Source organism: Schistocerca americana, chromosome X, assembly GCF_021461395.2.
Source record: "Schistocerca americana isolate TAMUIC-IGC-003095 chromosome X, iqSchAmer2.1, whole genome shotgun sequence".
Lineage (NCBI taxonomy): Eukaryota > Metazoa > Arthropoda > Insecta > Orthoptera > Acrididae > Schistocerca > Schistocerca americana.
Genome location: NC_060130.1, coordinates 162,110,936 through 162,124,791, shown reverse-complemented (window position 1 = coordinate 162,124,791; position 13,856 = coordinate 162,110,936). Strand labels below are relative to the sequence as shown.

At 37.0% G+C, this 13,856-nt stretch overlaps 1 protein-coding gene across 1 annotated transcript in view; it reads left to right on the top strand.

Annotated features, from left to right (window-relative positions):
- The window catches only part of LOC124555882, a 241,727-nt gene extending 228,398 nt beyond the window's left edge, over positions 1-13,329 (top strand). The window contains exons 24-26 of the mRNA XM_047129943.1: positions 2,449-2,693; positions 2,776-2,993; positions 12,070-13,329. Of these exons, the coding sequence (XP_046985899.1) occupies positions 2,449-2,693; positions 2,776-2,993; positions 12,070-12,194 (588 nt within the window). The 3' untranslated portion in view covers positions 12,195-13,329. The remainder of the gene's footprint in view (positions 1-2,448; positions 2,694-2,775; positions 2,994-12,069) is intronic.
- The last annotated feature ends 527 nt before the right edge of the window (positions 13,330-13,856 follow it).

Sequence of the window (13,856 nt, the reverse complement as noted above, 5' to 3'; positions counted from 1 at the left end):
CTATGTTTTTGAAGTAGAAGACTTACACCTCCAGCAGACAACTCAGGAGCCTGTATTTCAACAGGACAAGGCTTGGATTCTTATAATGAGAAATGTGGAAGCCATACTAGAAGAAAGATGTGTACCACTCCTTCTCTGGTTTGCACATTTGCGTGACATGTCACCCCTGAACATGTATGGAATGTGGTTGGTTGGTGACCTTTTGTGGTTTTCTAAGACTGGTGGAACTTCACGGAGTAGAGTACAAACTCTGAGTAAGGAGGTTCCTCAGTATCCAGGTGCTGTTTTGTGCAATGTCAAAGTGTTTAGAAGCATCACTGGGAAGCTTGATGTCGTACTAAATTCAACAACCCCGAGTTTATGTACAGTTGTGTTACCTTAGAGATTTATCTTCTACTATCAGTTTTAGTGTAATGTAATCATATTGCCATAGCAGTTTTATCATCTTCAATAAATAATCATCAAGATATTTCTTTATTTATGAGCCAAACCAGCAAAGTATTTTATTCTTTTTTCTGGCAATCAAATCTTCATATTGCCACAATTGTACCACAGATTGCTCATCTCTTACGTAATGTTTTATTCCAGTATTTTAAGTGCTATATTTAAAACTACTTTATCTTTTGAGATATGAGTGCTATCTGCTCTGTATTACACACATTTTTCTTGCATTGTCATATCGCAGTCAGTTTATCCTCACAATTGTTCAGTTAGTAGTGGTTTGCTTCATTGCCTTTTGTCAGCGGTGGACTGCCTGATATTTTTTTGCATTTGGTCTTCAACTCCACATTTTCCAATCTCTAAGTATTATAAAAATGTGTGTGTGTGGGGGGGGAGGGGGGTCCATTTGTGTTTTCCCCATCTCCTCCTGAACCAGTGGACCAATCCAACTGAACTTGGTACACATGTCTTTTACTGTCAGGCAACAATTGCAGTGAATGTAAGACCCATAGTTCAGGTGATACAACGTGGCGATCAGTGAGGTGGGTGAAAAAGACCTGCATCATTCATGAAGTTTTAATGCATTTATTCTTTAGTGCTAAGACACTCCTACAGTTGAGTCAACTTGAGGAAATCCCTGACAACTGGCACCGCTTTTGACATCTTTCAATCGTGAAGCGGAGACGGCTGCAGGCAAAAATTGTAGCCATCTACAAAGCTATGAAGAGGCATTGTCATAGAGACTGTTACAAAATCACTTTGTAGACACGTGAAGCAGCAGTGACCAGCGTACAGAAACTGTTCGGGATCGTGTTCCTTAATCTGGATACTGTTCCTACAAATTTGTACATCGTGCATATTTCTTTACATGACTGTTTGATAATTTACAAAGCGTTTTCATGAATACATAGTAATAAATTTTTTAAAAATACTGTACTTCAAACACAGCTCATTTTTTGTATTCATTTCTAATAGAAAATTGGCAAAATGAATACCCGAGCAATGCAGCTAGGTTTCTCAGCTAGTTTTAGAAATAAAGAAAATTGATTAGTGTAGAGACACTTCTCTATATGATTCATACCTAGAAAAGAGCAAACAAAATTCTCAAAGTAGTTAGGGTTTTAGGATGTCAATGTGGACTGTGATGTGAGAATTAGTAGAAAAATCCTTTAGCATAGTAACCCAGATTCCACACCTTGATTGACCCTCATAGTCTAAGTCCACCATTCAGTCACCTGGCCTGCTGATACCTATTTATATGCCGTGGGCTCAACATTCCAGAACTATGCTAAACAGTCTCCAAGCAGCTTTTTTTTTACTTTAATTTCACATGCCGCCATATCACGTGTCACAACATCGATTACAGTGATGTCTAGTACTTTGCCAGCCAGAGTGGCCGAGTGGTTCTAGGCGCTACAGTCTGGAACCGCGCGACAGCTATGGTCACAGGTTCGAATCCTGCCTCGGTCATGGATGTGTGTGATGTCCTTAGGTTAGTTAGGTTTAAGTAGTTCTAAGTTCTAGGGGACTGATGATGACCTCAAAAGTTAAGTCCCATAGTGCTCAGAGCCATTTGAATGATTTGATGTCTAGTAGTTTCTGTAGTGGCAAGAGAATCTATACATTCTTGTCCAGCCTTGATTGGGCATGTATATTGTAACAATTACTATTTGTGTTCTACAGCTGTTGCTCACATTTGTATTTATTTTGTGTTTAACTTAACACTACACATTTTGAACATGTTCTCCTCATGGAGAGGCTGTTCGGAGAGTGGGAGGAATTTGCCAGAAGTCGATGGCTAGTGGTATCTGCTGTTGTTGTTGTTTTGATTATCTTGACATATCACTTCTGACATTTACATAATTACCTGTAGGCTATGTGTGCATGCCTTATAGTGTTAGCTGTAGGGTTAATGCCTTCATCATCTGTGAATAAATAATTAATGTAATGCTGTAATTACATTAGTAACAGAAATTGTTTAATTAGCTGTTTTTGTTTGTGTTTCAGATTGCACTGAACATGTTGATTGCCATAAAAGCATATTTGCAGGGAGTGGAAGAAGAAATATTAAGATCTGTTATAATATCTACAATATTGCAGTCGTTATATTCTTTACACTTTATTTTTCATGAAGACCTGTATCTGTATTCCTTCCTAGCTATCTCAGAAGGTGTTGGATACATGATAGCAGTGGGACTTATGACATTTCCATTCATATTGACATTCACTACAAAAGCTATCTTGGACTATAGGTTAGTCTCTTACATATATTAATTGCTGTTGACATCTCTCTACTTACTGAAGAAGAAAAAAAATTTTTATCTTGTTTCACAGATTAAAGGCATCACTGACAGAAATGTATATTGTACTGTGTTCCTATACAATTGGACAAATATTATTACAGTCGAGCAGCCACAGGAAAATGCTCTCTCTAAAAAATCCAGTCACCTCAGTTTGGAGGGTGAATGTGCTGCCTAAATGGAGTGCTGCTGTTCAGATCAGAGCATATATGGGAGAGATCATTATATACTGGGCTTTGGCTTTAGTTGCTGGTAAGTCTTATGTCCAGTTTTCAGCAATGTTACTGTAACTAGAGGACCAGATTCATGTATGAGTGATAAAACACTACTGGTTAATCTGTCATGATTTGTTGTTTTTGTGAATATAGTCACCATTGTTCTTAATAAGAAAATTAGAACTCATTCTTTTAACACCTATAACTACAATGGTGTGCAAAACTTTAGGGTGAAAGTAACTTTTGCATGATGTGTTACTGCCAAGTAACATAGGTCGATGAAACATCGACCACACATAGAATGAACTCCTACAGTATAGTACAAAAGGTAACTGAAAGACAGACAAACAGAAATGACACTTTTATTGAAAGTCACCACGATTTATAATGGTCTGCTGGACATAAGGAAAGATGGGATGTGGTTCTTAATAGGGTGTGTGATCACCACAGATGGCAATGAATGTTCTGCAATGTGCTCCCATGCTGGCCACATGGTTGGTAGGGAGTTCTTGTGGTAGAGCATTCCATTCCTCCACCACCACAGTTGACAACTGTTGGATGTGCTATAATACATCTCCCCAATGCATCCCACATACATTCGATGGAATTTAAGTCAGAGGAATAGGCAGGCCAGTCCTTTCATTGAGTATCCTCTCGTTCAAGAGCTGTCCCACCGTCACAGTTCAATGTGATCACACTTTGTCATCCATAAAAATGAAGTCAGTGCCAAATGTACCCTGAAAATATGCACTTTGGGAAGGAGTACAGTGTCACAATGTTGACTGGTGGGTGTACTGTGTTCAATGATTGGCAGGTCACTGCACCCATGCAACATTATGACTCACTGCACAACACATGGACCGTCAAAATGACCATTTTCAACAATGTTCCTGGGTGCATTGCGTGTTCCCACCTTTCACCAGATGAGGATACGCCCAGCTTTGTCGAACATTATCACTTTTGTTAAAAGTGTTGGGAGGCATGTTGTTGCATGGACGTACTGACCTCAAAATCTTTGAACATGGTACATTTATCAGTCAGCATTGTTGTGATGCTGTGCTCTTTCCCCATGTGCACCTTTTCTGGGTTCATTTCACCCTGTCTTTGTTTTTATGGATGACAGTGTGTGACTATATTGAACTGTGCAGGTGGAGTAGTTCTTGGAATGAGAGGATATTTAGCAAATATCGCTCTGCCACAATAATTCTTTACCAACCTTTTGCCAGTACATTGCAGAGTATGCATTGCCATCCATGATGATCACATACCTTATTAAGAACCATTTTCCATCTTTCCTAATGTCCAGAGGACCATTATAAATCACGGTGACTTCTGTGTGATTATTGTCTTTGAATCAAAGTGTCATTTTTGTTCTTCTCATTGTGTGTCTTTCCGTTACCTTCTATACTGTACTGTAGCAGTTCCTTCTATCGAGCTATGTTATTTGGCAGTGACACATTGTGTGAAAGTTACTTTCATCCTTAAGTTTTGCACTCCAGTGAATTTTCAAGATTTTTGTGCAAATTTTTGTATGTTCCTGATCGCATTCTGCTAGATGGCCAAGGATGTTAGTGAGGTCTGTTGTGTGTCTTGTTCCAATAGTTTATGTTTGTGATTGTATTGTTGGCTGTCAGTGTTGCAAACTATAACAGGAGTTCCTGCAGCCTATATTACTTACGATAATGCACTGATGGGAAAACCAGATGTAGCTGCCATATTTGATAGGGAAAACTCCTGCTGCTTCAGTAAAGAGGTTCCTTTGTGACAGTTGTGTACAAACCCTACAAAAGAAATGACAAATTGGTGCTCTTTATTGTGCCCAAAAAACTGAGATACTAGATCTCGGACATAGTCAAACCACGGAGCTTTGAACAGAGTTTGTGCCTCACTGTGCCAAGTGTCTACAGTTAGAATCTTGGGCTAGGTAAAATTTCCTCTGCCAGGCAAACTGTTGTAGTTAAAAATGTGTTAATGACAGAGATTGCTTATGGTTAACCCTGATAATAACTATTGAAGGGCAAGCCACTGGCCAGCAAATCAACCCTGAACATTTATGACATGAGCAGTCATCCGTCCAGAACACTTTTTAACAATGCAGTGGCACCATATACGAGGGAGTTCTTTTTATTTTGGGAATTCAGGTTCATCTGTTATGCAAACAACTGTTTTCAAATTCCCAAATATGTTTCAACATCTTTGTGCTATCATCAGTGTGTACTTTTATTCAGTTCTTATTTTCTATTTTGTTGGGTTTTGTAGAACTATGTTCACATTATTATATGCTGGTAGCTGGCTATCTGTAAAGTTATTTTAGTAGTTTTTGTCCTCATCTGCATTCTCATCTGTTGTGGAAGTATACACAGAAGCACAGTACAGGTTTCTGAGTAACTTCCCTCACAAGTTAGACTTTTGAACTTCACAAACCAGTGTTTATGTTGGTGTTGTGTCTGATTCCTGTCGATGTTCATGTTAAAAAGAACAGTTCTTTTTATAATAGGTGGACATGAATTCCTGTAATTTAGTCTGCAAACACAGTTATTGCTGGAACTTCAAAACTAAATGATTATTTGTCTTGTTCATTTACGAATGAAGTGTTTCCAGAACTGCCAAAAATGATGATGAAGACACGTATTCCATATTTGGCTTGAGGCAGCTTAATGTTTTGCAAAGGTAGCACACACCCTACAAGTCATCGATTTTACTCCTCTTTCACACATTTGTAGGACATAGATCGGTGTAGCAAATGATGCTCAATATGATGTGCTCCTCCTGCATTTTCAAGAAGTCGAAGGTCATAGTTTTAGAAGCCTATTGAACACCATTTGAGAATGCCAGCTGTTGAGCAACAATATTTGCACAATCAGGAACTGTGGATTTAAGGCAGCAGGCTAGAAGTCTCCTAGAGTTATGTTTGAGGCTTGTCATCCCCCCCTCCAAATCTTCCACCAAACGCTTATATCACTACAATGAGTAGTTTCTTCAAGAAGGAACTGTAATGATATCCCCCTAATCCCTCTCCCACTCCCTCACTCTCTTGTGGCCTTGCAACTCTTTTCTGAGAAAACCTGTGGCGAGCATGGGGTCTCGAGTCACTGCATTATTTTTTTCCTTTCCAGCGTTGCAGTCTTACTTTCTGACTATATCTTTTCTCGTACTCTGTCTGTAGACAGATTGCCTATTGACAACCTAGCTTGTCGCAGGACATTGATTATGGCTTTTCCCATTTTACTTATTTATTTTCAACCACTTACTTTCATTAAGTCCCCACATCCAGGTCTGTTCTCCACCTTTTCTAATATTGTTAGAGACATGTAGGCCATGCAAGGAACCTGACTACGCAGGGAATGCACTATTGAGGCCTGAGATATTACCTCTCTGTAAGTGCTGAGGAACAGGTGCCTGTCTGGTGGTATCAGGACTCTGGGCAGTGGCCGTCAGTCTGGCAATTGCTCTGGCTTCGCGATACTTGTGGGGAGAGCCCTTTCTAGGTTGTTTATGCAGTATCATGACAAATATCTCACACAGTGGAAATACGACAGTCATCTGCCAGTGGCTGTGGGGTAACAACTAATGTCCGCCTGTTCTGCGATCTGTGTTAATTTCCATGAAATGCATTTCAGTTATGATCATCTCCAGTCCTTTGAGGATACCATGCCCTCTGTCAGAACCCCAGAGCATCTGGATGGGTTTACATGCTGGTTAACACAGATACTGTCAGTGAGTGAACCAGCCCGGGTGGAGGTAAGTGGTGGAGGGTAGTACTATGTTGGTGGAGGGTAGTACTACTTCATCATCTCGATCTCTGTCTCTTCAATGCACCTACCCACATTTGTGTTGCCCATGACACTTCTTTGTCTATTAAACTTACGATCTCTTCCCTCAATCTCATGGCATCACTGCAATTGATGTTATACCTCAGTCTTTACGACAGTGATCACTTTTGCCAATCCAAATGCTGTATGGGCAGAATAATAAAGAAGCATTAAGTGGGTGTGATCTTCCACACACCAGCCAAGATGGCAGCTCTTCCCGGATCTGTGAAAGATGATCTGCTTTTACGAACTTATGAAATTCCTTGTCAGTATGTTAAAAGTTGCATAGAACAAACAATATGCTCTGTACAAGAATGTTGCATCAAACACAAGCTATATATCCGCTTTCTACAGCCCAACAAAGCTGCAATGCCTGAACATTGTATTTCCATTGGCCATTGCATGAATTATGGGAAAGTCAAGATACTGTTCACAGCCTCATCCTATTGGGATTCAGTGATCAAGAAATCTGTCGAAATACAATTAGCAGACAATATGCTCAGCTGAGGAGATAGTTCGCACCTCGGCAAATAACAGAAACTACTCATTTCATGTCTGCGCTCTCAGAAAAATTATTGTTCTGAGTCTTTGCTGTCTGACATTCCAACACTTCACACATTTTAATAATTAACCACATGATTCCTAAGCACATTGGATTCACTTCATCCATTTTAATAATTAACCACATGATTCCTTAGAACATTAGATTTGTTGACTCAGCACTTTTTTATTCTGAGAAGCCTAATGAAAAATCTATGAGTGTGCTCTTGTGCCGACTGTCTTATCTCCGATGCACACACATTTACTCACAGTGTATCATTGTGACAAGTGGCTTTAATTCAGTGATGGCCTCACCTTGAAGAGCAAACATGACAACACCCCAAGCCACATGACCACTTCCATCATGGAATTTTTTACCATAAAAGGCATTCTTGTTGTTCCACAGCCCCCCCCCCCTCATTTGCCTCATCTGAGTCCTTATCACCTTTTTTCTTCTCCCGAAATTGAAAAATGTCTTAAAAGGATGTCATTTTGTGATTTGCAAGAATATTCAAACGAATGTGATCAAACTGTTAAAAAAAAAAGGCCCTACCAATTGAAGCCTTTTGGAACTGCTAGCAGGATTGGGAATGACAACTCTGCTGATGTATAGCTGCCAAAGGGAACTACTTTGAAGGGGACATTGTTGTTGTTTGAAGAAAAATGGAAACATTGGTAGATAAAAAATCAGTCTCACTGCTCTTCTCACACACTTCGTATGTGTATCATTGCGAAGTGTGTGACAGAGGGTACTTTCTACCATACTATATACTGAAGTTTCTTGTATTCTATCCATGTACTGAGAGTGGTAAGATTTTGTGTGTTTTGAGGTTTTTTTTCTGCTACACATAAAAAGTCTGTAACCATTTGCACCATCCCTTGATGTTCCCTGTAAGTCCAACCTGATATGGGTTCCATACACTTGAATATTACTCAAGTATAGGGCATAAAAGTGTATTTTAAGTCCCCTCTTTTGTAGGCAAACTGTGTTTTCCCAATGTTTTATCAGTTAACTATCGCCTGTGATTTGCTTCAACTACAACTGAGCCAAAGTGGTTGTTCTGTTACACATCTCTACATATTGTTGAGGAAAGGGGAAAAAAGGCATGGAGAGTTAAAGCAGTCCTCATCACGAAGGTTCTTTCAAACAATTCAGTGCTGTATTAGGCACGGTCATATTGTAGATAGTATGCTCTTGGCCTCCTCTGACCTTTGAGATGACTAGATACAGGTGGACCCCGAACTGTGGTGCCATTTGGTATTTTTCACTTTAACAAATTATTGCTAGATATGAAAGAAGTGATAAGTGACAGGAAAAATTCTTTGACTTTACTGAGATTTGAAAGCTCGACCTTTGGATTTACTGTCTGGCACTTGCTCACATAGCCTTCAAGGCACACACATTTATGATATGACTGACAAGGTGTGACTCATTAATCTTATAGTTAAAAGGATATCACATGTTTATGTTCCACGAAGTGCACCACTTTGTATTTAGATATTATGAGCAAGTTGCCAGTCTTTGTGCTTGACATATTTTGTCGAGATCTAGTCAGATATTATGGTAATTTTTACCAGATCAAATTTCTTCATAAATAACAGCATGATAGATGAAAAGCTTGAGACAGCAACTATTATTATAGTTGAATGCTGTCAATTTGCTGTGCTGGCCACCATTGTTAGGATTAAACTACCCTTTTATTTTATATGTTTCAGTACTACATAGTTTTGGCTGTGTAGCCATTCTCAAGTGTCTGTTACACGTATCAGCTCCAATAGTTTGGATTAGATTAGATTAGTACTTGTTCCATAGATCATGAATACGACATTTCGTAATGATGTGGAATGTGTCAGGTTAATAAAAGGTGTCTATACAAGATTTTACATTAGACAAAATATTACATGACACTCAATATTTTAATTTTTTTTTTTTTTTTTTTTTTTTTTTTTTTTTTTTTTTTTTTTTTTTTTGTTGGGGGTTAGGAAATTACCCACTTACTATATCCAACAATTCATCTAATGAGTAGAAGGAGTTGCCATTAAGAAATTCTTTTAATTTCCTTTTAAATGCTAATGGCTATCTGTCAGACTTTTGATGCTATTAGGTAAGTGACCAAAGACTTTTGTGGCAGCGTAATTTACCCCCTTCTGAGCCAAAGTTAGATTTAACCTTGAGCAGTGAAAATCATCCTTTCTCCTAGTGTTGTAGCCATTACCCTGCTATTACTTTTGAATTCCTTCGGATTGTTAATAACAAATTTCATAAGTGAATATGTATATTGTGAGGCTACAGTGAAGCTTTCTAGCTCTTTAAATAAGTGTCTGCAGGAGGATCTTGGATGAGCTCCAGCAATTATTCTGATTACACGCTCTAGTGCAATGAACACTCTTTTACTCAATGATGAGTTACCCCAGAATATGTCATACGAAAGCAGAGAATGAAAATAGGTGTGGTAACCTAATTTACTCAGATGTATGTCGCCAAAATTTGCAATGACCCTAATAGAATAAGTAGTTGAACTCAAAACGTTTCAGCAGATCCTCAGTGTGTTTTTTCCAGTTCAACCCCTCATCAATGCATACACCTAGAAATTTGAATATTCTACCTTAGCTACCGATTTCTGATCGAAGTCTATATTTATTAATGGTGTCATTCCATTTCCTGTGTGGAACTGAATATACTGTGTTTTGTCAAAGTTTAATTAGATCCCATTTGCAGAGAACCACTTAATGATTTTCTGAAAAACATCGTTTACAATTTCACCAGTTAATTCTTGTCTGTCGGGTGTGATAGCTATACTTGTATCATCGGCAAAAAGTACCAGCTTTGCATCTTCGTGAATATAGAATGGCAAGCCATTAATTGCATCTTTGTGAATATAGAATGGCAAGCCATTAATATATATTAAGAACGGCAGAGGACCCAAGACCGAACCTTGTGGCACCCCATTCTTGATTGTTCCCCAGTTTGAGAAATCACCAGTTTTTTGCATGTTATGTGAACTGTTTATTTCAACTTTCTGCACTCTTCCAGTTAGGTATGATTTAAACCATTTGAGCACTGTTCGATTCATACCACAGTACTTGAGCTTATCTAGAAGTATTCCATGATTTACACAATCAAAAGCCTTTGATAGATCACAAAAAATCCCAACGGGTGACTTCCGGTTACTCAGAGCATTTAATATGTCATTAGTGAAAGTGTATATAGCATTTTCTGTTGAAAAACCCTTCTGGAAACCTAACTGACATTTTGTGAAAACTTTATTTTTACAAAGGTGTGAAGCTACTCTACAATACATTACTTTTTCAAGAATTTTGGATAAGGCAGTCAGAATAGAGATTGGGCGGTAGTTGTTGACATCAGATGTATCCCCTTTTTTATGCAGTGGTATAACAATGGCATACTTCAGTCTATCTGAGAAAATACCCTTCTTCAGAGAGCTATTACATATGTGGCTAAGAATCCCACTTATCTCTTAGGAACAAGCTTTTATTATCCTGCTGGAAATGCCATCAATTCTATGTGAGCTTTTATTCGTAAGAGTGTTTATTATCTTCCTAATTTCAGAAGGAGAGGTGGGTGGAATTTCAATTGTATCAAATGGTGTGGGTAAGGCCTCTTCCATTAACTGCCTTGCTTCTTCTAATGCACATTTAGATCCTATTTTCTCTACAACATTTAAAAAATTATTATTCAAAATTTTTTGACTTCCAGCTTGTTGTTTATCAAGTTTCCATTCACTTTGATGGTAATGCCGTCATCCTGTACTCTTGGTTGCCCTGTCTCCCTTGTAATAATATTCCAAATTTTTTTTATGTTGTTATCAGTCAGCAACAAAAAATTAGAAGAAAAAAAATTGTGTAGTTGCAAATTTTTGTACAGTGTTTGGAGGATGTGTCATGAACAACATATTGAAAATCCCCACCGGTGGAGGGGGGGGGGCAGTTAAAAGTAATTTTTTTTTTAGAATAACTTAAAAACTGCAGGTTCCTGTAAAAATACTTTCCAGTACAAAATTGAAATACATAAAACTTTATATGGGAATGGTGTTCCTCATTTTCTTTCTAGGACTAATAGTTTCCTCATTGCCTTGTTTCTTCTATTCATAGTACTGGTAATATCATATTTGAAGAAAATAGATTGGTTTGCATGTGATCAGTCTTTTTATAACTGGCGCTAGTTTCCACAGAGTAAGTCATTTTGTTGCAGTTAGGTCATAATGTTTGAACTCTTAATGTCTTCTAGTATTCTGATAAAACTAGATAAGTCTTTTAGGACTTCTAATACCTATAAGGTATAGCCTTATAAAAGGAGCTGTCCCATAACATTATTTTCTAGTAGAAAGTATGTTTGTTTCTGTGTTCTCTATAATCTTTCAAAGCTGGAAATACTTTTTCCATGTTGAGTATACAGTATCAGTCAACTGTATTTTTGCCATTCTCATCACCACTTAACTACTTAATAGGCATCATGAATGATGTAAACACTTTTTTTAATCATGAAAAAGAAGTACAGGCGCAGTATCTCACTTTCATTTGTAAGCAATGAACCATAAACTGATCATTCTGCATAATGCATCTATTGTTTACTATGTATGTTAACATTTTATATCAAGTGAGATACATTTGTTTGCATGTTAATGTTCTTGGCGTTAATGTGCTTCCTTTATAATGTGTTTAGCTGTAACTTCAAATGTTAAGCTTGTTGCCAAGTTTAATCACCATGACATTTCATTTTATAGCTGTTATTTCTTGCAGGTACCACTTACCTTGGTATTTTCATAATACCGTCAGCATTTACAGTTACTGTGCTTTCAAGAGCCTTCAGGGAATATAAACGTTCAGCAGCCTATCAAGCAGGTGAAGTTAACACCAAACAATAATAAGCTGTAATTCTCAGTAACTGTTGTGAAACAAGATCATGCTAAATGATTGTGAATATGGGGCTAACTGCCATGTTCAAATATGGAATCATTTATAAAATGTTTTTTTGTGATAACTACTGTGCACTAATTGAACTGTCTTTGTTTAGCAATTGAGCACATACATTTTCTTAAAAAAGAGTTTTCAAAGATTTTAAGATGGTTTAAAATTACAAATGATCTTTATGTAGCACTTTTTATGTTCTTGTAAGTAATCTGAAAGATTATAGGAGCATCAACATTTATTGTGGCAAGTTTAGTTTTTATTGATCTAAGAAGACTGTTAAAACAGTATTTTTTTAAAAAATATGTCTTTGGCTAGTACTTATAGTTAATTACTTAATATTATTATTATTATTATTATTATTATTATTATTATACGTATCACTCTACAATGTTATTATTAGTATTATTATACGTATCACTTTATGAGAGTACAAATTAAAGCCCTTACTGATTGATATGTTATAAACGCCATTCAGACTATGGCACGAACTGAACAAATATCATTTCATGCTGTGTATTTTATATTTGGTTATTTTCTATATTTTTGTTGTAATTATTTTCTAATTGTGTTGTTTAAATAAATAGGTTTAGGTTAAATGAGTGTATGTGTATTTAAATATTACCTGTATTCTAACATTGTTTTTGGAAACTCCCACTCTACAATGTTATTATTAGTATTATTATACGTATCACTTTATGAGAGTACAAATTAAAGCCCTTACTGATTGATATGTTATAAACGCCATTCAGACTATGGCACGAACTGAACAAATATCATTTCATGCTGTGTATTTTATATTTGGTTATTTTCTATATTTTTGTTGTAATTATTTTCTAATTGTGTTGTTTAAATAAATAGGTTTAGGTTAAATGAGTGTATGTGTATTTAAATGTTACCTGTATTCTAACATTGTTTTTGGAAACTCCACTTTAGTGTAAAGACTGCTTGTAAGAAAGACAAATTGCAAGCCTTTGCTCTTTCAAAGGTTGCTAGTCAACTGCATTGATATGATCTGTGTGTCTCCCAGCTGTGTGAAATGGGACACTAAATGTGCGCACGGAATGACCACTCCCATCATTAGTTTGATATTCATCTCGTTTGAAATTAAATTTTTTGTTAGCAGCAGTAATTTGTACGCCTTCCAAATATTTAAAGAACTTTATGCTACGCAATTACACAAATATATTTGAATCTGTGTTCACAAATCGGAAAGACAGATTATAATCTCGTGGAGAAGGAGCATTTGTTGTAACAAGCAGAAACATTAGATCCAGTGAGTCTAAAATAAATTGGACTGCAAACTAATATGGACAGGAATAATCAGGTTTGATTGACTTCTTTTATAAATCAGATGTTTCTACCAACAGATCCACACTCGTTGATCATATCATTATCCAAAGTAGCCTAAACTTGATATCATGGAAATACTCCCAAGTACACAATGGTGGTATCAGGTGGTGATTAACCTACCCAATATCAATTGGGAAAATGTACATTAATGTAACTGACAATAAGGACAAACGATGCTGCAAAATAATGTCGACTTCATTGTCTGACAACTACCCTGAATAACTAGACAAACAACCCACAGCTGAAAGAAACATTTTAGACCTTGT